The sequence below is a fragment of the Alligator mississippiensis genome, chromosome 1 (genome assembly GCF_030867095.1).
Source record: "Alligator mississippiensis isolate rAllMis1 chromosome 1, rAllMis1, whole genome shotgun sequence".
In the NCBI taxonomy this organism is placed as follows: Eukaryota; Metazoa; Chordata; order Crocodylia; family Alligatoridae; genus Alligator; species Alligator mississippiensis.
This window is the reverse complement of record NC_081824.1, coordinates 236695504-236717460: the sequence shown is the minus strand read 5'-3', so window position 1 is coordinate 236717460 and position 21957 is coordinate 236695504. Positions and strand designations below refer to the sequence as shown.

Here is a 21957-nt window from a genome sequence, read left to right as displayed (position 1 = left end):
CCTCTCAAGGTTATCCACATCCTTCTTAAAGTACGGTGCCCAAAACTGGCCACAGTACTCCAGCTGTGGTCTGACCAATGCCACATAGAGGGGAAGTATCACCTCCTTGGTTCTATTTGTCATGCATCTGCTGATGCACAATTATGTGCAGTTTGCTTTGCTGATGATTTTGTCACACTGACACCTCATGTTCATCTTGGAGTCCACCATGACTCTGAGATCCCTTTCTGCTTTTGTGCTGCTGCAAGGGTCATTTCCCCACCAGTAGGTGTGCTGGATATTTTTACGCTCTAGGTGCAGCACTCTGCACTTGTCCTTGTTGTACTGCATCCTTGTGTTCTTCCCACTTTTCCAACCTGTCCAGGTCTGCCTGCAGTCATTCCCTACCCTCTGGTATGTTCATTTCACCCCACAATTTAGTATCATCCGCGAACTTGGACAGAGTAGACTTCACGCCCACGTGATGAAGAGTACAGGTCTAAGGACTGAGCCCTGTGGGACCCCACTACCCACATCCTTCCAGGTCGATACCGACTCATCTACCACTCTCTGGGTGCGACCCCAAATCCAATTTGCCACCCACCAGACCGTGTAAACACCTAAGTCATATCCTCTTAATTTATTTATGAAAATGGAATGAGATACCGTATCAAAGGCCATCCTAAAATCCAAGAAAATGACATCCACCTCTACCCCTGCGTCTAAGCGTTTTGTGACCTGGTGATAAAACGAAACCAGATTAGTCAGATGTGATATACCTGCTACGAATTCATGCTGATTGCCCTGCTGCATTACTTTTCCCACTGGACTCACACAAATATGATCCTTAATAATCTTTTCAAAGACTTTTCCAAGGATGGAGGTGAGACTGACTTGGCCTATAATTACTTGGATCCTCCTTCCCCTTCTTGAAAATAGGGACCATATTGGCCCTTTTCCAGTCATCTGGGACCTGACCTAAGTGCCACAAGCACTCAAACAGCCATTCCAGTGGTTCTGCTATGACACCGGCCAGTTCCTTCACTACTCTCAGATGCAGCTCATTCAGGTCTGCTGACTTGAACACATCCTGTCCATCCAAATGACTCTGCACCAAGTCAGCATCGACAGTTGGTAGACTGGTGTCCCTCTGATGCCCATCTAAGGATCTGGTAGGAGACCTTTCTTGAGCCCTGTTGAGGAACACTGAGGCAAAAAACTCATTGAAGAGCTCAGCCTTGTCCCCCCTGTCTGTCACTAATTGCTTCTGTTAGACAGGTGATTTATGACATCACCTGCTTACAGTGCCCCTCTGCTGTCTACATTAGACAGATGGAGTAGTCCTTATATCAGGAGTGGGCAAAATACAGCCCACAGGTCAGATCCAGCCTGCCAGGACATTCTTTCCAGCCCGTGGAGCCCATAAAAAATTTAGAAAATTGATATTTATCTGCTCCTGGCTGCCTGTCAAAGATGACAAGAGCCAGAGGCAGCAGGACCCAGGGGAAGCTGGCGTCAGGATGCAGCAGCCTGGTCCTGCCCCTCCCCCAGGCATTTCCCTGCCTTCCTGCCTGCGCACTTCTCTAGCACCACATGGCTCCCAGCTGCATTGCCAGACTGGAAAGCATAGGCCCACACCAGGTGTGTGTGTGTGTGTTTGTAGGGTGAGTCCCACACACACCCCACCATACACATACCCACAACCCCCTCGTACTGCCATACACACAGACCCCACACCCCCGCATACCCCTAAGTAGCTTCCTTCCACACAGTCCCCCCCCACAAAGCCCATACCCACCCACACCCTCCTCCACTCCCCACATACCCACACACTTACAGCCCCCCACAAACTTATACCCATCCCCCACAATATATAAGAGTAAGGCTTTGTTTTAAGCTGTTATATACAATCACCTCTATGTACACTACACAAATACATGTAAACAAGGACAAACATATTTTTTTTAATCAAATTAATGGATGCTCTAGATGTTCGTTTTTTAGAACATAATTTGGTATTTTTCTGTTCCCAAGATGTCAAAACGCCTTGCTGAAAGGAGTACTTTCGAGGGCAAGGGAAGGGACTTCTGGTGGCAAAGGTCAGGTGTTAGGGGGCGGGGCTTCCAGTCACAAGATGGCAACCAGGGAGTGGGGCACCTGTCAAGGGGTGGGGCTACCCACGTGGCCCTCAACAGCTTGCCAAAACTCGGTAAGTGGCCCTCCGCTCGAAATAATTGCCCACCCCTGCCTTATATGAAAGTATGAGTGGAACTGACATCAAGTCCTAAAACACACACAAGCTGTGGGAGAAATCTTTAACCTTCCTGGACCTTCCATTGCTAACCTCAGAGTAGATATTTTTAAACAGCAAGTCTTTAAAAGCAGACTTGAATGTGAAATTACAGAACAAGAAATCACCCACAGACTGGATTGTCAAGTCTGATCTAAACAGGGACTGTGGATTCTTATCCTGTTTGGAATGGCTTTTGTGTGACCCTTTTCATAGATTTCATAGATTTCTTGAGTCAGAAGGGACCTTGTAGATCATCGGGTCCAGCCCCCTGCTCCAGGCAGGAAAGAGCACTGGGGTTAAGTAACCCCAGCCAGATGCCTGTCTAATCTCCTCTTGAACATCTCCAGGGTAGGGGAAAGCACCACCTCCCTTGGAGCCCATTCCATATTTTGGCGACCCTTACCATAAAGAATTTCTTCCTTATGTCCAACTTAATCTGTTCTCCTTCAGTTTGTGGCCATTATTTCTGGTAAACCTGAGGGGCAAACAGAGTGTCCCCTATTCCCTGCTGGCCCCCCTGATGAGTTTGTCAGCAGCCACAAGATTGCCTTTCAGCCTTCTCTTGCAGAGGCTGAAGAGATTCAGATCCCTCAGTATGTCTTCATAGGGTCTTACCTGCAGGCCCTCAACCATACGAGTAGCCCTTCTCTGAACCCTCTCAAGGTTTTTGACATCCCTCTTGAAGTGCGGCACCCAAAACTGGACACAGTACTCCATCTGCGGCCTCACCAGTGCCGCATAGAGGGGAATTATTACTTCCCTAGACCTGCTCGTGATGCTCCTGCTGATGCAAGAAAGAGTGCGGTTAGCCTTGCTTATTACCTAGTCACACTGGCAACTCATGTTCATTTTTGCGCCAACCAGGACTCTGAGATCTCTTTCTACTGTTGTGGTACTCAGGATGGTACCCCCCAGTCAATAGGCATGTTGGAGATTCTTTCTCCCCAGGTGCAACAGCTTGCATTTATCCTTGTTTCCTATGGGTTTATCTTTGTCCCTATGGTTTTATTACTTGTTTGCCTCTTAACATTCCTTCCCCCACCACATCTTTCCCTTTCCTGTGTTTGTGTTCATGTCACTTTCTCTGTTTGATAGCCTAGTCTTTGTACATCCTTTCATAGCATCTAAGGAAGTGAGCTCTTGCTTATGAAAGCTGCTGCATCTCCGATTCAGTCAGTCTATAACAATGGTGGGCACCCTTTTTGGCAGGCATACCACAAATTAGCTTTGCTCCCTTCCTGAGTGCCACTCTGATTCCCTTCCCCTGCCTAGTCTGTTGCTCTGTTTTCTGCTCCCTGCTCTCTGCTTCCTGCCTAACTTGCTGCTCTGCTGTCTGCTTCCTGTCCCATCTGCCACTGTGCTGCCTTTCCCCTTTCTGATCTGCTGTGTGCCACACAGAAGCTGCCCATGCCACTTGTGGTGCACATGAAGCAGATTGGCCACCCGTAGTCTGTAAAGTGCATCTCTAGCCTGCCTTTTTCCACATTTCTTCTGATTACATCAGTTCAGAAGTTCTGTTTTCAGATCATTTAAGATAAGCCGAGATATAGATAGACCTAACTGGGTCCTCTTATTTTGTCCTTTGGACATAGGTAGGCATAAAGGTAGCATTGCTTCCCAGATTTTTATCTTCAGATTTGTGTACAAGTATCTGTCTGAGCCTCAGTCTTACAGGGTGACACCATGGCTGCTGTCATATTGAGTACAATGAGTGTATGAGTACTTTCTTTGGAAACCTAGTGAATCCTAAAAGTGCTTAGCTTCAGCTTTTTAGAACTGTGTTCTGAGCTCTACCAGTCTGTGTAGGTTGTGATTTCAGCTCTTATCTTCTAATGCTCAAACCAGCAGTCTTCATTCTCCTGCTAATAAAACTACTGGACGTGCTTTCCTAAATTCTTCAAGTTGTAATGGATAATTGAAAGTAACAGCCCACTGAAGTGAAAAACAGAATATGCTTGATCTAGACAAGAGACATTTTAATAAAGTTCACAAGTCAAAAGAATCAATTATAAGATATAAAAGAGGAAGGTGCGGGGAGGGTTTTTTTGTTTGGCTGGGGGGGGGGGGTTTACAAAAGGAAGTCAAGGAGCAGATATGGACGAAAGTTTGAAAGAAGTATATTTTTTAAGAGGCCAGTAACAGGGCTATTGGGTTCAAGAGAAAGTGCATCCAGTCCAGCAACAGATATGGTAACAACGTGGAAGGAGATGGAGACAAGAACTTGCAATGTTTTGTATTAGTAGAGGTAGTGTTGCTTAAAAGTGGTAGTTGCTGACCTCTGCATTACTTTGGCTGCAGAATATTTGTACTGTTTGTATTCTTTCCTGTACAGCCATGTCTCTCTCAGTCTCATGTTCTTACTTTGAGACTTGTGGAGCTATAACCTTTCCCTCTTGGTCACAGTTCTGTATTGCTAATGAACACATGACCGCCATTGCATATTTACAATGGCAGTCCTCCTTACAAAGGGAATGAACAACTACTCTGTCTTGACACTAACTCAAGGAGCATCCTTATGTCATGGTTAGAAATCTCCCCCTCACCCCACCCCCAACTCACAGACTCATAGTAGCTTGCATCCTGACTCTCAGACAATGTAAAATAGTCATAAAGGAACACCTTGAGAGGCTGGATACCTTCAAGTCAGCTGGCCCTGACAATCTACACCCCAAGGTACTCAAGGAGCTGGCGAGCATCATAGCCCAGCCTCTGGCACAGATCTTTGAGAACTCCTGGCGCTCTGGTATAGTACCCAAAGACTGGAAGAAAGCCAATGTGGCGCCCATCTTCAAGAAAGGGAGGAAAGTGGATCCGGCAAACTATAGGCCCATCAGCCTGACTTCTATCCTGGGGAAGATCTTAGAAAAGTTTATCGAAGAGGCCATCCTTAACGGACTGGCTGACGCCAATATCCTGAGGGATAACCAGCACGTGTTTGTTGCGGGTAGGTCTTGCTTGACCAGTCTCATTTCCTTTTACGACCAGGTGACCTATCACCTGGACAAGGGGGAAGAGATTGGTGTCGTATATCTTGACTTCAAAAAAGCCTTCGATCTGGTATCCCATGATCACCTCTTGGCGAAACTGGCCGATTGTGGCCTTGGGCCTACCACGATCCGCTGGCTGGGAAATTGGCTCCGTGGTCAGACCCAGAGGGTGGTAATTAACGGAAGTCAATCGTCATGATGCCCTGTGACCAGTGGGGTCCCCCAAGGCTCTGTCCTTGGACTCATATTGTTCAACATCTTCATTAATGATGTGGACATTGGAGTCAGAAGCGGACTGGCCAAGTTTGCGAATGACACCAAACTTTGGGGAAAAGCATCCACACCTGAAGTCAGGAGGGCGATCCAGGTTGACCTGGACAGGCTCAGCAAATGGGTGGACAAGAGCCTGATGGTGTGTAACACTGAAAAATGCAAGGTTCTCCACCTTGGGAGGAAAAACCTGCAGCATCCTTATAGGCTCAGCAGTGCTATGCTGGCTAGTACTACGGAAGAAAGAGACTTGGGGGTCATCATTGACCGCAAGATGAACATGAGCCTGCAATGCAATGCTGCGGCTAGTAAAGCGAGCAGAATGCTGGCTTGCATCCATAGATGCTTCTCAAGCAAATCCCGGGACGTCATTCTCCCGTTGTACTCAGCCTTGGTGAGGCTGCAGCTGGAGTACTGCGTCCAGTTTTGGGCCCCACAATTCAAAAAGGATGTGGAGAAGCTTGAGAGAGTGCAAAGAAGAGCCACGCGCATGATCAGAGGTCAGGAACACAGACCTTATGATGACAGGCTGAGATCTATGAGGCTCTTTAGCCTGGAGAAGTGTAGGCTCAGGGGTGATCTGATGGCCACCTATAAGTTTCTCAGGAGTGACCACCAGTATCTGGGGGAATGTTTGTTCACCAGAGCACCCCAAGGGATGATGAGGTCAAACGTTTATAAACTACTACAAGACCATTTCAGGCTGGACATAAGAAAGAATTTCTTTACTGTCCAAGCCCCCAAGGTCTGGAATAGCCTGCCATCAGAGGTGGTTCAAGCACCTACATTGAACACCTTCAAGAGTAAATTGGATGCTTATCTTGCTGGAATCCTATGACCCCAGCTGACTTCCTGCCCTTTGGGCAGGGGGCTGGACTCAGTGATCTTCCAAGGTCCCTTCCAGCCCTAATGTCTATGAAATCTATGTGTACTTTATGGACCTTTTCCCTTTGTCATTTAACTTCTTCTAGCCTCACAGTCATCTCATAATTAACACCTTGGTTCTTCTCCTGCTTTACCCCAGTCTTTGTAGTTGCACATTTAAACGTTTGCTGCTTCTTCCTCTTTTTCCTTCCATCCATCTTGCATATCAAGATCATGAAGGGGACATAAAGATTGCTGTTAGGCCAGTTTTGTTTACTTTATTTTTGCCATTGGAATACCCTTATTAAGTTAAATGGTTGGGGACAAGAAACCTTACTAGTTTTAACATAGAACTTAATTATTTTATGAATGAAATTATATAACATAGTTTCCTACAGTAGCAGGGGGATTGGAACTCAGTGATGGAAGAGGACCCTTTCAGCCCTTTGTTTCAGTATTCCTATGCAACTTCAGTGCAAATAAAATAACAGGAACATTTTGTGGAAAGATGAAATTTCAGGGACATCAATTACAGCAGGGAAAAGTTTTATCTTACTCATTTTCACTGAAAAAAATCACTTCCACATAGAAATATGCTGGCACATTGACTTATCCTAAAAGGCTGGAACAAATTACAGGATTGCATTTAGACACCCAATAGAAAGAATTAGATGTGGCACCGTGGGTTTTTTTGTTTGTTTTTGTAAATTACTCTCACCTGTTTTGGTGTTCACAGGCAATTCTTTTTTTGTTTGATAATTATAGGGATTGTTTCACATCCAGGAAAGAGTTCTGTAGTTGTAGAAAATTCTGTTTTGTTATGTGTATATAAAGATAATGTTAGTGATTTTTTATACATACTCTTTAAATGTCAAGAGTGATATTTAAAGGAAACCAGTGTTATGTCTGTTTTGTTGATAAACAATTCAGAGCTTAAAATGCAATTTTTTGGTAGATCACCAGCTATGAAATACTACAGGTGTTTGTTTATCTCAAATGGTGTGCCAGCACTTTTACATTGTAAAAGATGACTTTTTACAATAAGTAAATGATGCGTGCAGTTTACCATCCAGGTTAATACTTCAAGAATTTCAGATAATTTCAAAAAATTTTAACTGACTAATAAAATCATACATGCCACATCAAGACTCAAGGTGATATTTAGGGATTTGTTCACCCATTAATGTAGAGAAAGAAAAGCAAGTAATTTCCATTAGTGTTTTCTGTATTTGCTAATATTTAAATATATCCATTACCCCTTCACTTTCTGTTGTCATTTAAACAGGGAGCCATACTGAAAACCCTTCTGAAAGTAGTAGTATTTTCCCTAAGTGGTATCTAAAATATTTTTTTAAATGTTTTTCAGGTATAGCACAAAGGGGTAATAATTTTAATGTTGGTCGAGGGCGTGGTATTCAGAAGAAATTGAAGCGCAAAGATCGTGGAAGGGGAAGAGGGGCCAATAAAGGATCAGATGGCTTTCAAGAGGTACATGTAACTAACATTAAACTCTTAATATGTCTGTCTACAAACACTGTGACACTCCATTGTTAAAAGTAACTATGTATAGATTTGCATGTTTTCTTTGGGTACAGAATCTAGTACAGAATCTTTCTGAATAGGAGGTTTCTGGCCTGTCAATTTGTAAAAAATAGCCTTGATAGTCTAAAGTAATGCATACTTTCCTTATCTATTTTAAGCCCAGAAAGATGTGAAGAAATACCAGCAAGAGATTTATAAACTTCCCTTTTTTAACAGGATGTTAAATGAAACTTCATTTAATTAAGTAGATTAAATTTATTTTGAGGAGGTGGCTGTCTTGAAAGAACCAATTCAGTAGGGTTTTACAGCCAACAAGATAAGCCTTTTCACAACATTTGTTCACTTTCATCTAAAATTGATGGATTTTATTCAGTTTTCTTCAGATACAAGTTGTGAAAATGAGAATCAATTTGTGTGAAATTCTCTTAGTACTTTGGCACTCTGATGGGGAGTGGTCTGAGTGGTAGCATATGGACTTGATGCAGAAGAACAGATGAATAGGAAAAACTAATGAACATGAACAGCATAAACCTTGAATAAAATAGGATAAATTTTTTTATCATTTGCATGGCATGCTATGCTTTTTACTCTAGGCATACATAAATATAAATGAGAAATAAAAACATTAAAAGCATATAAACATTAGCTACCAGAATAAATATATTTATCAAGAAAATGTTATAGGTACAGGGGCCTACTACAGTCTGCAGCAAAGTAAGACCAAATTTGGTAGCAGCATTAGTTTTTAAATCTCCATGAAATATTGTTGATTTTTATTCCTTTCCTAGCTAAGGATTCACACGACTGGTTCATTAGACAAATATTCATTAGCATGCAATTAAGCAGTGATTATTTTTTATAATGGATTATAGTTTGTCCAAGTTTATGGGTGATACTAAATTGTGGGGTGAAGTGAAGGCACTGGAGATTAGGAAACGATTGAAGGCAGGACCTGGACAGGTTGGAAAAGGGGGCAGAACACAACAGGATGCAGTACAACAAGGACAAATGCGGAGTGCTGCACCTAGAGCATAAAACTATCCAGCTTACTTACTGGCTGGGAAATGACCCTGTCAGCAGCAGAAAAGCAGAAAGGGATCTCGGAATCATAGTGGACTCCAAGATGAACATGAGTCGTCAGTGTGACAAAATCATCAGCAAAGCAAGCTGCACATTATCATGCATCAGTAGATGCATGACAGATAGATCCAAGGAGGTGATACTTCCCTTCTATGCGGCATTGGTCAGACCACAGTTGAAGTACTGCATCCAGTTTTGGGCACTGTACTTTAAGAAGGATGTGGATAACCTTGAGAGAGTCCAGAGGAGGGCCACTCTTGTGGTTAAGGGTTTACAGGCCAAGCCCTATGAGGAGGGACTGAGGGACCTGGATTTCTTCAGTGTCCACAATAAAAGGCTGAGAGGTGATCTTGTGGCTGCCTACAAATTTATTAGCGGGGCACAGCAAGGAATCATGCTCTGTTCACCAGGGCGCCTCTTGGGGTAACAAGGAACAGTAATCACAAACTGACAGCAGATTTAAGCTAGACATCAAAAAGAACTTCACGATAAGGGTGGCCAGAATTTGGAACGGGCTTCCAAGGGAGGTGGTGCTCTCCCCCACCTTGGGGGTCTTTAAGAGAAGACTGGATAGGCATCTGGCTGTGGTCATCTGACCTCAGCACTTTTTCCTGCCCTGGCAGGGGGTCAGACTCAATCTGTTGAGGTCCTTTCCGACCCTAGCACATAGTATCTGTAAAGTATTATTTTGCTCTGTTTTCGAAGTGGCTCAGTTATCTGCAGTTCAGTGGTTGTGATGTTTTCTGAGTGCTCAGCTGTAGCATTTTTCCTCGTGTCCTGTGCTTGGTAGGGAAAAGGGGGAGCATTTTGTTCTGTCTAGTTGCTTCTCCCCAGTTACTTCACTTTCGTGGAGAAGGGTGCTGATTAAGAGGTAGGGCAGGAAGACAAAACAGAAACTGATGAGCTCTGGGCTCCAGTAAAATAACAGATGCTGAATTCTTTGGTATACCAGGAAAAGACTAATTCCAGGGCCACACAGATGTAATGTGGGGGACCCTGAATGAGATGGCTAAAGCAGGTCCACTCACCAACAGGCATTACTTTATAGAGTCATCAACAGTTTACACTTTCTTCCCATTTTTGAGGTTATTTTTAGAGGTGCATTTGATCAAGATTTTTTTGGCTGATACTGATCCAATAGCTGATATGCAGGCTGGCAGTTTGGAGAGCAGCTTCCTGCCAATAAGTCGGCGGGGGGACTTGGGGGGCAGATTGAGGCTCCCACAGTGAGGGAGAGACTGGCGCAGGGCCAGGCACTGCACAGCCAGGGCAATGAATGCAACCCCACCAGGAGTGGGACAGAGTCACAGGTGGCTAGTCCAAGGGGCATATAGGGTAGGGAGGTGGGGGTTGGAGGGAGCACCTCCCTGCTGCTGCAGTGCTCCCAGGAGAGGGACAGTGTGGAGCGTGTACCTCCTGGATTTGTGAGCGGGGTGAGGGCGGGCTCGGGGCCAGAGGCTGTGCTGGTCTATTCCTGGTTGGGGGCTGGGTTGGGGCAGGGCAGGTGGCACTGGTGCTGAGGGGAGTGGGTACAGGTTGAGCTGTCACCACCCCAAAATTCCCCATAGCCACCTCGCCCTGAGCGCAGCCCCAATCCAGCCACACCACCAAGAAGAGGCTGGCACAGCCCCAGCCTGAAGCCTGCAGTGGGGGGCAGGGGGGTACATGCCTCCCCTGGGAGTACGTGCAACACACACACCCCCACACGCATACCCTGCAGAGGAGCCATCCACAGCTCTGTCCCATGCTCTGCCCCAGCTGGGCAGCACCTACCCCACTCCGTCCCTCCTTCCCCATGGGGGCCTCAATCTGTCCCCCCATCCCCCAGACTTACCAGCTGGATGCTGCTCTCCAAGCTGCCAGGCTGCATTCCTGGCTGTGTGCATGCAGCATTTATTGGTGACATTACTGGCTACACTGGCCAAAAAAAGCTGATTGCCGATTATGTTAATTTTCCTTTTATCAGTGCTGATCCGATATTCATGCCACCAATATATCAGTGTACCTCTAGTTATCTTCATAAGGTATGCAGTCTTGATTACGTTCAAATGAAAGATGATATTCTGGAGCATGATTCTTCTCCCCGTGGCACCACAGGGGAAGCACTTCCTGCTGCCACTTCTCCCCAGGGCAGCATGGGGAAAGTTTCTGTCACTGAAACCCCATGTCCACAGGCTAGATCAAATGGCTCTGGGCTGGAACTGGCTCATGGGTCATAGAGTCTACCCAACTCAGAGGCAGCCAGCCAGAAGAAGCTTCTGATCCAAAGCACTGTTTACTAGTTTTAAAATAATGTACTTTGAAAATATGCTCTTGTACATTATATTTTTCGGAAGTAAGACTCTATGATCAATTTCATGGTGCTTTTCTATACAGAATAAACAAATGTGTACTAAGAACAGTTTAAAAAGTGGGGAGTGAAAGGGATGTGCAGCAGTTGTTACACTGTAACAATTACATGTGCACAAATGATACAAAAGTAATAAAATTGCTCCTATGTGAAGATGAGCATTTTTGCTACATTTGTATCACTGTAGGCTTGTGCACTTGAAACTCTTACAGCATAGCAGCTCCTGCATGGTCCAGACTGGTGACTCCCCGTCCCATTTTGAAACTGCTCCAGATGTATGTTTGTCCATGCCATATGTAGTGTGCTAACTTTTTTAAACCCATGTCCACTCAATTCTGTAATTTCAGGGAATTTTCTTGCTTTAAATTGACAGAATTCTATTGACTTTTGGTGAAAGACTAAATTAGGCCCATAGTGAAGGGGCATGAGAATATCTGTTGTAAAGTCAATGGACTTCACAGGTTCATAACATACATCCAGATATTTGGCATGGCAGGTAAAAGATGTGCAGCTCAGGTCTTTTCCTTTCACAGTGAAAATGCTTAACTCATTGGGAAGAAACCTACTTCTCTGCCAACCTGCAGTTTAGAATAATAATTATTATTCTATTCCTTGCTGGAAATTATTTCTGTATATATAAGCAGTAGTACAGTAAAATCCCTGTTATCTTGCATTCTACTATCCAGAACACTCTACTAACCTGGATTGCCGGCCGGACGTGGGGTGTGGGGGGAAGTCTCTGCTGCCAGCCACCACCCTGCGCTGCTCCGTGTGTGCCGCCCCCTCCCCCCCCGCTCCGTGTCCATTTAAAAACCCGCGCTTCTCAAGTACCCACCATTTTTAGATACCCAGCATCCCCCATTCTCCATTCGTGCCGCATAATAGGGATTTTATTGTAGTAAGCCTTTGCTGCTGAGGGCCAAGTAATAGTAAAGTTTTCCTACGTGTGGTCCCAAATGCTGCTGATATAATGCCTTGCCGTCCATGGCTGTGGCAGCTGCTGTAGGATGGTTGTCCTGGCTGCCGGGTCTCATTTTCCTAAGGCAGGTCCAGAATACTGCTGAGGACCTTTTGTTTGAGGGTTCAGAGCCATCCACCATGAGAACTGACAAAGTGTGTCACACACTTAGAGATTCCTAAGCAGTTCCTGTAGTTCCTCTTCTTCAGTTGTCTGGTCGAAGTAACTTTGAAGGTTCTTCACCCACTACATTAAGCTTGGGAACAGGGACAGTGGTCTAATCCTATGCATCCAGAATACGGTAGAGGTACGGGGAAAAAAAGAAATCTACATAAGTACATCTTTCAAGTTGCCACTTTCTGCAAGAGACCATGTGAAGGGGCATCAGAATATCTGTTGTAAAGTCAATGGACTTCACAGGTTCATAACATATGTCCAGTTTGCTTTCTTCTTCCCTCTCTGTGGGCTTGTGTCAGGGTTCCTGAGCAATCAGAATACTACTTCTAACTGGGGGGAGAAGGCAGGATCTGGTATTGCCACTACATATTCCCAGTCTGCCTGTGTCAGAGAGTTGCTGTAGATTTCTTTGCCTGGAAGATAGTGATACTGCTGTCACTGAGTGGGACAGAAACCACCAGCCCCCAAAGTACATGTGTAGAAATGGGAAAGCAAAATTGCTGCTGCAGAGAGTGAGATCTTTGGGTGAAAAGAGAATGCCTAATCTTGTGCAGGGGTGGTAAGGGCAAAAAGGAAATAAGATGAAAAGAGGAGCAGGGAATGAAGACATGCAATGTGGTGAAAGAGACTGGTACAAGAGGACTGGACAGTTCCTTCTGCTTGAAAGGCAAGGTAACCTTGCATTTATGGCAGTAGTCTGCAAACTGCAAATCTGAGTTTAGTGCCAAGCTCTGTTACAGACTACCCATATGACCTTGGCCCAGTGGCTTCCTCATGGCTACTTGTAAAAACTAGGCAGAAATACTTGTGTTTCTATCTATTCAGAATATAAACTCTCTTTGTCAGGGACATCGTCTTGTTTGTATAGAAATTAACCCACTGGGGCACTAATCTCAGTTGAAGCTCCAGGACGTTAATGCAGTGCACTTCTTCATGCATTTGAATCCTTGGTTGACATGAAAGTGTGTGTGGAGGTATCCATGTGTGTGGTCTTCACTGTTAAAGCACGGGGCTATAGGGAAAGCCCAGAGTCTGTGCACCTAGGTTCTTGACACTTCAGCACTTCCAAAAGCAAGAAGAATAGTCTTTGAAGTGGTGATATTAGGGGACGCAATATCTAGGCTTCCCCTAATCTAGGTGTGGGCATTCACCTTTCTCCATCAGTGAGGGGGACAGCTCTGCAATGGGCCTCATGGACTATTTTCAATCTGGGATAAGAAGTGGGAACAGATAATCTGAGTTTTAGGAAATATTCTCTCTGGAGAGGAAGATCCTGAGACTGGGACAGTATCTGAAAAGGAAGTCCTCATTAGCACTATCTCCATCATAGAATCATATCTCTCATTTTCCTCTTTAACATGAAAATACCATCACTAACATCTTACTTTAGTATATATGTTGGAAGGGATCTTCATATCAGGGTTGGGATTTGACTCCTACTGGTTGACTACAAGCTGTTAATACAGCTGGAATACTTTATTCATGTATTTGTTCATGAATGCATTTATTTGTTTGTTTATTAGATTTATATGCTGCCCTTTCTTGAGCTTTTTTGGGGCAGCTTACAGTAAAAGAGAAACTAACTTAGAGGGGAAAAAATGAAATACAGTAGCATAATCAGCCCAACCCCTCCCCAGCGTCTCCAAATTCCAAACATTTTACTTCACCCCACCCACTCCTGCCTCATCTAGAAGAGCATCCCCTGTGGCCCAACTTAACTCAACCCAGCCTTCCATCCCATCCCTCCCTGCCTCCATTCATTACCTCCATAAAAGAAGAATCTGTGGATTTGAGGGCTGTGCCTGTCCCCAAAACCCACTCATTCCCTTCCCCCAAGAAGCACATTGTTCAGTTTAAACAGTTATTACAAGAAATACAATATCTATCCTATGCAGAGCAAATCTAGATTTATTTTTTCCTGCATTGGTTTCCTAAACTGAGATATACAAATCTTCATTATATTAGAAAGAAGCTTCTAAATTGGTTGTATTTATAACAGAATGCTTACCATCTCCACCCTAAAAATTGATACGTGCATGTTTAGTTTTACTTAATATTATAGGAGAAAAGAAGCTCTTTTTTGAACTTTGTACAGCAGTCTGTACTGAGGCCTGAAACCATGATGTGCAATGATTATATTTGAGAGTTATGCTCCATTTTGAAAAAACAACTGCTGAGAATGCTGTAATTATTTTTCAAGTGCGCTCAGTGTGTAAATAGTGTGTGCACATAAAAATGTGTGCCTTGTCTCTTATAGGACGGCAAACCAGTGAAGAAATGGGTGAATATGAGTCAAGAATTCATAAATCAACACACAGTGGAACACAAAGGAAAACAAATTTGTAAATATTTTCTTGAGGGGAGATGTATTAAGGTAAATACATACTTTCCTGCATTATGTATCACTTGAGGTAGAATAAAAAGATTGACTTTCCATTTCTGTTTAGCTTATAACAGGAAAACTTTCATGTTACTTTTTTTTGCATTAATATTCTTTGCCAGAATAGATAAATGAAATATTAGGAAAAGTGCTAGGGGGGTGGAAATGGCTTCATCTCATTTTACTAAGGAATTAATATCATATAAAAATGACCCATTGTTTCCATACTAGTATGTACAATAAATATAGCTGTGTATTAGGCAGCATTAACATTTGGCACTAGTATAATATGTTATATACATGTATGCTTATTTTGGACAGAGGCAATGTGTAAATAGATTGAATTTTAAAATCTACTTTTGGGTATTATAGATTTTGAGACATATTAAAAGCATTGCTTTAACTGTGGACAAAAGAGTATTTTCTTCAGTTTAAGAAGGACAAATATTTAAAAGAAGCACCCAAGCAAAACTGCTGTCGTCTTCTAGTCAAGAGATGTTAAGCAGCAGGGAGGAGATGCTTTAATCCATAGCATAATAGCCTGCCATTGCATAGGGATTTTGTATTGTGCTGCTGCATCATTGTGAAATTCAGAGTACAACGCAGTGTAATTCTCTGATACCAAACCTAATCTTTGAATCAGTTATAAGAGGGATCATAGAAATCTGAAACACATTATGAAAATAATCAATATTTGCCTACTGGCTGATTTTTCTGTGTCAAAAATATATTTTTATGCTACTTATTTCTAGTTTCACTATGAATTTGGAGGCCTGCCATTTTACGTGTTTTCGTGATTGTAAACTGTATTTGTCTCTTTGGCTAAGTATAGGCATTTGGGGAGGTTAAATTAGGTACAGAATGGCTGCCCGATTTAGACTTGACTCGTTCCAGTGCTGACCTTATGCTTACAGATCTGGTCTCAGTAACCAACAGTCAGTCTAAACCTGTAACTGTACAGAAGTTCCATGCACACAAACCAGTCTAAAATTGCAGAACCCAGTTTAAGATAAACCTGGATCTACTACGTAGTATTACTCTATTTAGGTTAAACCAGTGCATGGAACTTCTGTATGTATCCAGTGCATGGAACTTCTGTAACCACGGTTTTGAGTTTGTGGCCAGCCATCTCTCCACAGACCACTGGCACATAGTCTCTGGAGTGCTGACATAGAACCATTATTCTGTGTTAAATGGCCTCTTTATTCAGTTGGTTTTGGAATTTGAGGAAAATTGACATGCTTGATAAACATTTGTATGTATGATATTAAAGAAAATCTCAGAATAGGCTAATGATGAAAGCTTTGTTAGAATATGAAATGGAATGAGTCAACATTTAGAATTAATAACCTTTTTCTGTCCACCTGTCTGTCTGTCTCTGTCTCTGTCTCTCTCTCTCTCTCTCTCTTTCTTTCATTGTTCACAGGGAGACCAATGTAAATTTGATCATGATGCAGAAATAGAAAAGAAAAAGGAGATCTGCAAGTTTTACATACAGGGTTATTGTACCAAAGGAGAAAATTGCATTTATATGCATAATATCCTTTGGCAAAAACTATACTTGAATTAAATTCTGAATCAAGTTTTATATAAATATAAAATATATTATTATATCATTTATCATAATCTGATTTTTCCTTTAGTTACTTTACTGTGATATGCTGTAAACAGTCTCTGTGCAGAATTTTAATTGTTGTTACAACCAGTGATGGGAATTTGGACATGAGAAAAGTTGTATTCAAAAAGGCGCCTACAAATTCCATTGTAGTTACAGACTTCTATGGTTTCTTTACCGATCTTATTCTGAGGGCTGTAATTTGTTATATAAAAACAAAAAAAATCTGAGTATTAGTTTGTGCACAAGTTTCCTGTGCCACAAATTACTTCTTGCTTTTATGAAAAGCAATACTACATGACAAAAATATATAATATACTACTAAATCTTGGTTCCTTCATGGTATTATTGGAAGACTAAAAATGAGAACTCTTAAAAATGAGTGTTTTTTAAAAACATTGCCTGTCTATTTGGCACCCCACAGAAGGAACGGGATAGTTATAAAGCAGATGTAAAACACTTCTTTTCTGATTTGAAAGCATTTTACACCACAGGTGTAATTTGTTATACAAATTGTACCTGTGGTCATAAACTGTTAATACCATGAGTTTGATAGACTTAATACATATGGTAAAAGATTAATAGACTTAAAGCTAGGTGCAGGGGGATGATTTGGGGAGTTGGGGAGTTAAATGCATTTTTATAATAGATTTAGCTTATTTTTCTTGTTTTAAGGGCTCTATGTGGCTTTTTATTGAAGAATTGAGACTTCTGATTTTTAACTTCAGTACTTAAAGTCTTAGCAAAAGTAGAGTGATAAAGTAAATCAGTTATTAATGTGGCATCAAAGAAAATTAAATGGTAAACTGTTAGCTTGTTGTACTGTTTAGTTTATGATTCTGGAGAAGATAAATATTCAGGAGCAGTTGAAGTCTATCTGAAAATTAATTTTGTTAAATTGTTCCAACGTATACAAATCAGATTTTGTTATTTGTTAGAATCCTTAATAGTTTCTGCTTACATGAATTTCCTTGCAAGTTCTATCATACAGGAGCAAAATGCTATCAAGGAGATAAATGTAAATTTTCTCATGCTCCACTAACTGCAGAAACAAAAGAACTACTGGATAAGGTAAGTAATGTCTAAGTAAGCAAATATTCTTTTCCTCTAGTGAGAGGTAGGCAGGTGGTCTACATTTAGGGTGGAATTTTTAAGGGGTCTAGGGGAGATAGGTGCTCAGCTCCAGTGATATTTAATATTCCTAGTTCACTTAGAAAATCCTATCCTTGTGGTTTGGCTCTGTAGCTACATACAAGGTTTGGCTCTGTAACTACATACAACACCATATTCTCCTTTTTCCCCTTCATTTTTTTCCTCTCTTACCACTCCGTTCTGCCTCCTCTTCTTCATCAACATCCTTGTACTCTTATTTTTAAATGCATTCTTCTTTGGCACTGATTTGTTTTTTGAATTGTTTTTTAGAACATTTTATTTTCTTCCACTATTTAAAGTAACTAATCAAAGGCCATGAACATCCTAAAATTTTCTGTTCCTAATTATAGAAATGGTTTAATCCCTTGTGCTTTGCCATTGACCTGGAAGAAAATGTAATGGGAAATTTATGATCCATTAATAACAAACTCAAAAGAAAGGCGATATAGTTTAGAATTACATCTAAATGTAAAATGTAGTGCTACTTTGAAATGTTAATTTTAGCACATAGTTAGTGTAATCAGTGGGCATGTCTACATGTGCGCCCCGGAGCAAAAAACTCTGGAGCATATTGCTTTTTGCAATTTACTCATGAGCACCACCTGGAGCCTGGTTGGAGAGATCTAGGCTGGCAGGGAAGCCAGGGAGTCAGCTGCAGGGGAGCTGGCTGGGGCAAAGGTTGTCTCAGCACAGGGCTAGCCAGCCCGCAGTCTCTGCACTGAGGCACGCTGCACCCCAGCCACTTGCAGAGAGGCATGTGGAGATAGGGGAGCACGTAGCCCAGGGTGCCTGCCAGCTAACCCCACACTGAAGCACCCTGTGCCCCAGCCAGCCAAGGCAGCATCTACATGTGTGCTGCTGCTCACAAAAAAATGCCACTGCAGGGTGGTACTTGTATTTTACAAGACTACCTTGCTGCAAAGTTAATTAGTTTTGTGTGCCCTCATAGCTGTACATGTCTGGACAGTGATACTCCGCTGTGCAGAAAATTAGTCTGCTGCACAGTAAAACGTCTTGTGTAGATGTGCCCAGTTTTAATTACATTTCCTTGTTTTAGGTTTTGAATACAGAAGAAGAACCACAAAATGAAGATGAAAAAGAGCTGGAGGAGCTCAGAAAGCGTGGTATAGTTCCTCTTCCCAAACCACCTCCAGGAGTTGGGCTTTTACCAACACCACCAGAGCAGTTCTCATTTTCTGATCCTGATGCAGAAAGTTTTCAAGATCCTTCTGGTGAATTCAAGAAAATTCCATCTCTGTTTGAAATAGTTGTGAAACCAACTGTGGATTTAGCACACAAAATTGGAAAAAAGTAAGTTTTAAAATGGTCCATAGTAGGGGTCTCAAATTTGCTCAGCCTTCTGGGCCGGATCTGGACCCAGACCCCCCCTCCAGCAGTGGAACAAACAACAGCAGCGTAGGGATTAATACAGCCACCCTGTTGTGTCCCCCCCACCATTCCCTCACTACCTGCCTGCTGCCAACATGTATCTCCAAAAGAGATCTATATCCCAGAATTCAGGAGCAAGACCTGGTCTCTTAATCTGTTCTTATCAATTTCATCTAAACTTTAGACTACAGAAAATGTAAAGAGACATCTCTAAAGGATAATGGAATAATAAATTATCAGTGTCTTTAGGTTCAAAATTTAACCTCTTAATTTTCTACACACAGGCCACCAACTTTCTATAACAGTGCATCTCCACCAAGGCCACCATTTCAGGGAAATGACCCACATTCTCAGCACATGTATAATCCGGGGTCAAGTCCAGGGCCTGGATCCAGCATGTCACAAGGACATAACGGACCAGCAATACACCCAGGTTCGCCTGGGCATCATCAATGTTCAGGTCCTCAAGGTCCAGCAATGCCTCAGAGCCCACCTTTACAGCCTGTTCCACCAGGCTTTTTAGGACCACAAAGTCAAGTTGGCATGCCTATCCAAGCACAACAAGCGGGTCCACCTTTAACACCTCCAGGAATTGGTGCATCATACAACACTCCAGGAGTTCAAGGACATATGGTAAACATGCCCAGAGAGAATCATTGTCCACCAGGTGCACCATATCAGCAGATTCCGGGTGAACGCCAGCAGAATATTGGTTATGAGTCTATTCAGAATCCAGCTGATTTCTATGACAATTACTATTCTCATCAAGCTGTACATAACTTTCAGCCAACCAACAACAGTGGTGGTAAGTCTGTGATTTAAAATCTTTTGTTCCTTGGCGAAAGATTTCTTTTTTCTGAAGTATTAAAACATCAAAATACAAGAACAGTCACTGAAGGAAGTATTAGCCAAATGGTTGCCTGTAATTTGCTTCAAAGTTAATGTTCTTTAATTTGCCACTGGCTTCTTAATGCCAACACATCAGCTAATTATGTGTTGTTTTTGTATATTCAGATGGAGTATGGCATGGAGATTTTACAGATCATCCAGCTCACCTTATTGCTCAGGATTCACATAAGAGTGGAAGTGAGTCAGATTGCATCAGTAAAGCAGGCCATAAACCAGCTATTAATGTACCAGATTTTCTTCCAGCAATGCAGAAAGCCCTTTTCGTGAGACTTAGTCAAAAACAACAAGAAGATGGAGAATCAGTCAGCAGTCAGGTTCAGAGGACAATGAGCAAGGAAGAAGGTAACATTGTGTAATCTGTATCAGAATATAGCATACCCATTCTTACTCTGAAAACACTTTAATGACACTAAGCCCATATACAGTCCCTTTAAAATTTCAACTGAAGAAGTTAACTTCACTTTCTTTCCTAGTTTATTCTGTAGGGGTTTGTGCGTGTATGCACTCTTAAATAAGTCCTCCTTTTCATTTGAAAGATAAAAGATTTATCTGTGAATTTCATGATTTCTGTGTACAGGTTGTCTTCAGTTTAAAAAGTTGTTATACTCTAAAAATGAGCTTTAAAAAAGACGTATTTATGGTTCTCCCATCACTTCTATAACAGATCTTCAGTTTAAACATAAAAATGCTTACTGCCACTTCCAGTGACAAAAACTCAGCCTAGGATATGGAGATAAATTAGGACATTTGGTGCTCAGACATTGCTAATAATGAAGTTGCTGCAATCTGAATTTATGTAATAGTTTTGTGGATGTAAGTCTATGAATAGAATGCATTTGTTACTCAGCTGAGTCAGTAAAGTAAGCAGAAAGAACTCTGAAAATAAATGAGAGTATATCCATTTTTACAGTCACTTTTCAAAGTAGAGTCACTCTGTCTAAAGTTTTTTGGGCTATTGTTAGCTAGCTTGATAAGCTGGCCCAGTTTTGGGAACCGTACTTCAAGAGGGATGTGGACAACCTCAGGAGTGTTCAGAGAAAGTCCACTCATATGGTTAGGGGCCTGCAAGCAAAGCCCTACGAGGAGAGATTGAGAGACCTGGATCTCTTCAGCCTCTCCAAGAGAAGGCAGAGGGGTGATCTTGTGACCATCTAGAAATTCATCAGGAGGTGAGGAGGGCAGCAAGGAGTAGGAGATGCTCTGTTTACCAGGGCAGCCCTTGGAGTAACTAGGAACAATGGCCACAAACTGACAGAGAGCAGATTTAGGTTATATATCAGGAACAACTTACTTAGTTGCCAGAATCTGGAATGGGCTTCCAAAGGAGGTAGTGCACTCCCCTACTTTGGGGGTCTTAAAGAGGAAGCTAGACACGCACTCGTTCCGCCCAGGGCAGGGGGTCAGACTCTATGATCTACTTCAGTCCCTTCCAACCCAAACATCTATGAATCCTTGAATCTATGTAATGGGTATGTCCTATGAGCAGATGAGGAAGGAAAAAAAGCAAACTTGTTGTGGATATGCTTGCCCCTGTAAGCTGTCTAGCTGACTCATTAGATTAGAGGGTTGTTTTTACATTGTTAACAAGTTTCACCTAACATTCCCTGACACTAAAATCAATATTAAATCATGTAAAATAAGATATTTTTCTCTCTGCTAATTTTTTACTTTTCCTTCACATTTGGATTATGCTATGAAGTATTGGACCACTGGTGGTATAAAACTTCCTCTAGTTCAGTGGTCTGTATCCTTTTTAGGCTGCGGGCCAGAATGACCCATTTGGGTTGGAGGCAGTCACATGCCAAGGCCTAGCTACAGCTGCTACTACTTTTTCCCAGTGTACCATGGAGCGGGGGAGGGAGGAGGAGAAGCACCCACCACCACCATTTCTTGCTGCTGCAGCATGGGAGGAATCCCCTCCTAGTGAAGCCTCACATCTGCAGACCAGATCCGTTGGCTGGATTGACCCCTGCTCTAATTGATAGGCAGTACACAGCAGGAAACCATATTCC

The 21957-nt window shown here is 42.5% G+C and overlaps 1 protein-coding gene across 3 annotated transcripts in view; it reads left to right on the top strand.

Annotated features, from left to right (window-relative positions):
* ZC3H6 (zinc finger CCCH-type containing 6) overlaps positions 1 to 21957 on the top strand; it is a 77385-nt gene that overhangs the window by 44436 nt on the left and 10992 nt on the right. For all 3 annotated transcript variants that reach the window (XM_059720314.1, XM_059720313.1, XM_059720315.1), the window contains exons 5-11: positions 7760 to 7881; positions 14758 to 14874; positions 16307 to 16420; positions 17459 to 17566; positions 18705 to 18958; positions 19321 to 19841; positions 20051 to 20287. In XM_059720314.1, coding sequence (XP_059576297.1) covers positions 7760 to 7881; positions 14758 to 14874; positions 16307 to 16420; positions 17459 to 17566; positions 18705 to 18958; positions 19321 to 19841; positions 20051 to 20287 — 1473 coding nt within the window. The remainder of the gene's footprint in view (positions 1 to 7759; positions 7882 to 14757; positions 14875 to 16306; positions 16421 to 17458; positions 17567 to 18704; positions 18959 to 19320; positions 19842 to 20050; positions 20288 to 21957) is intronic.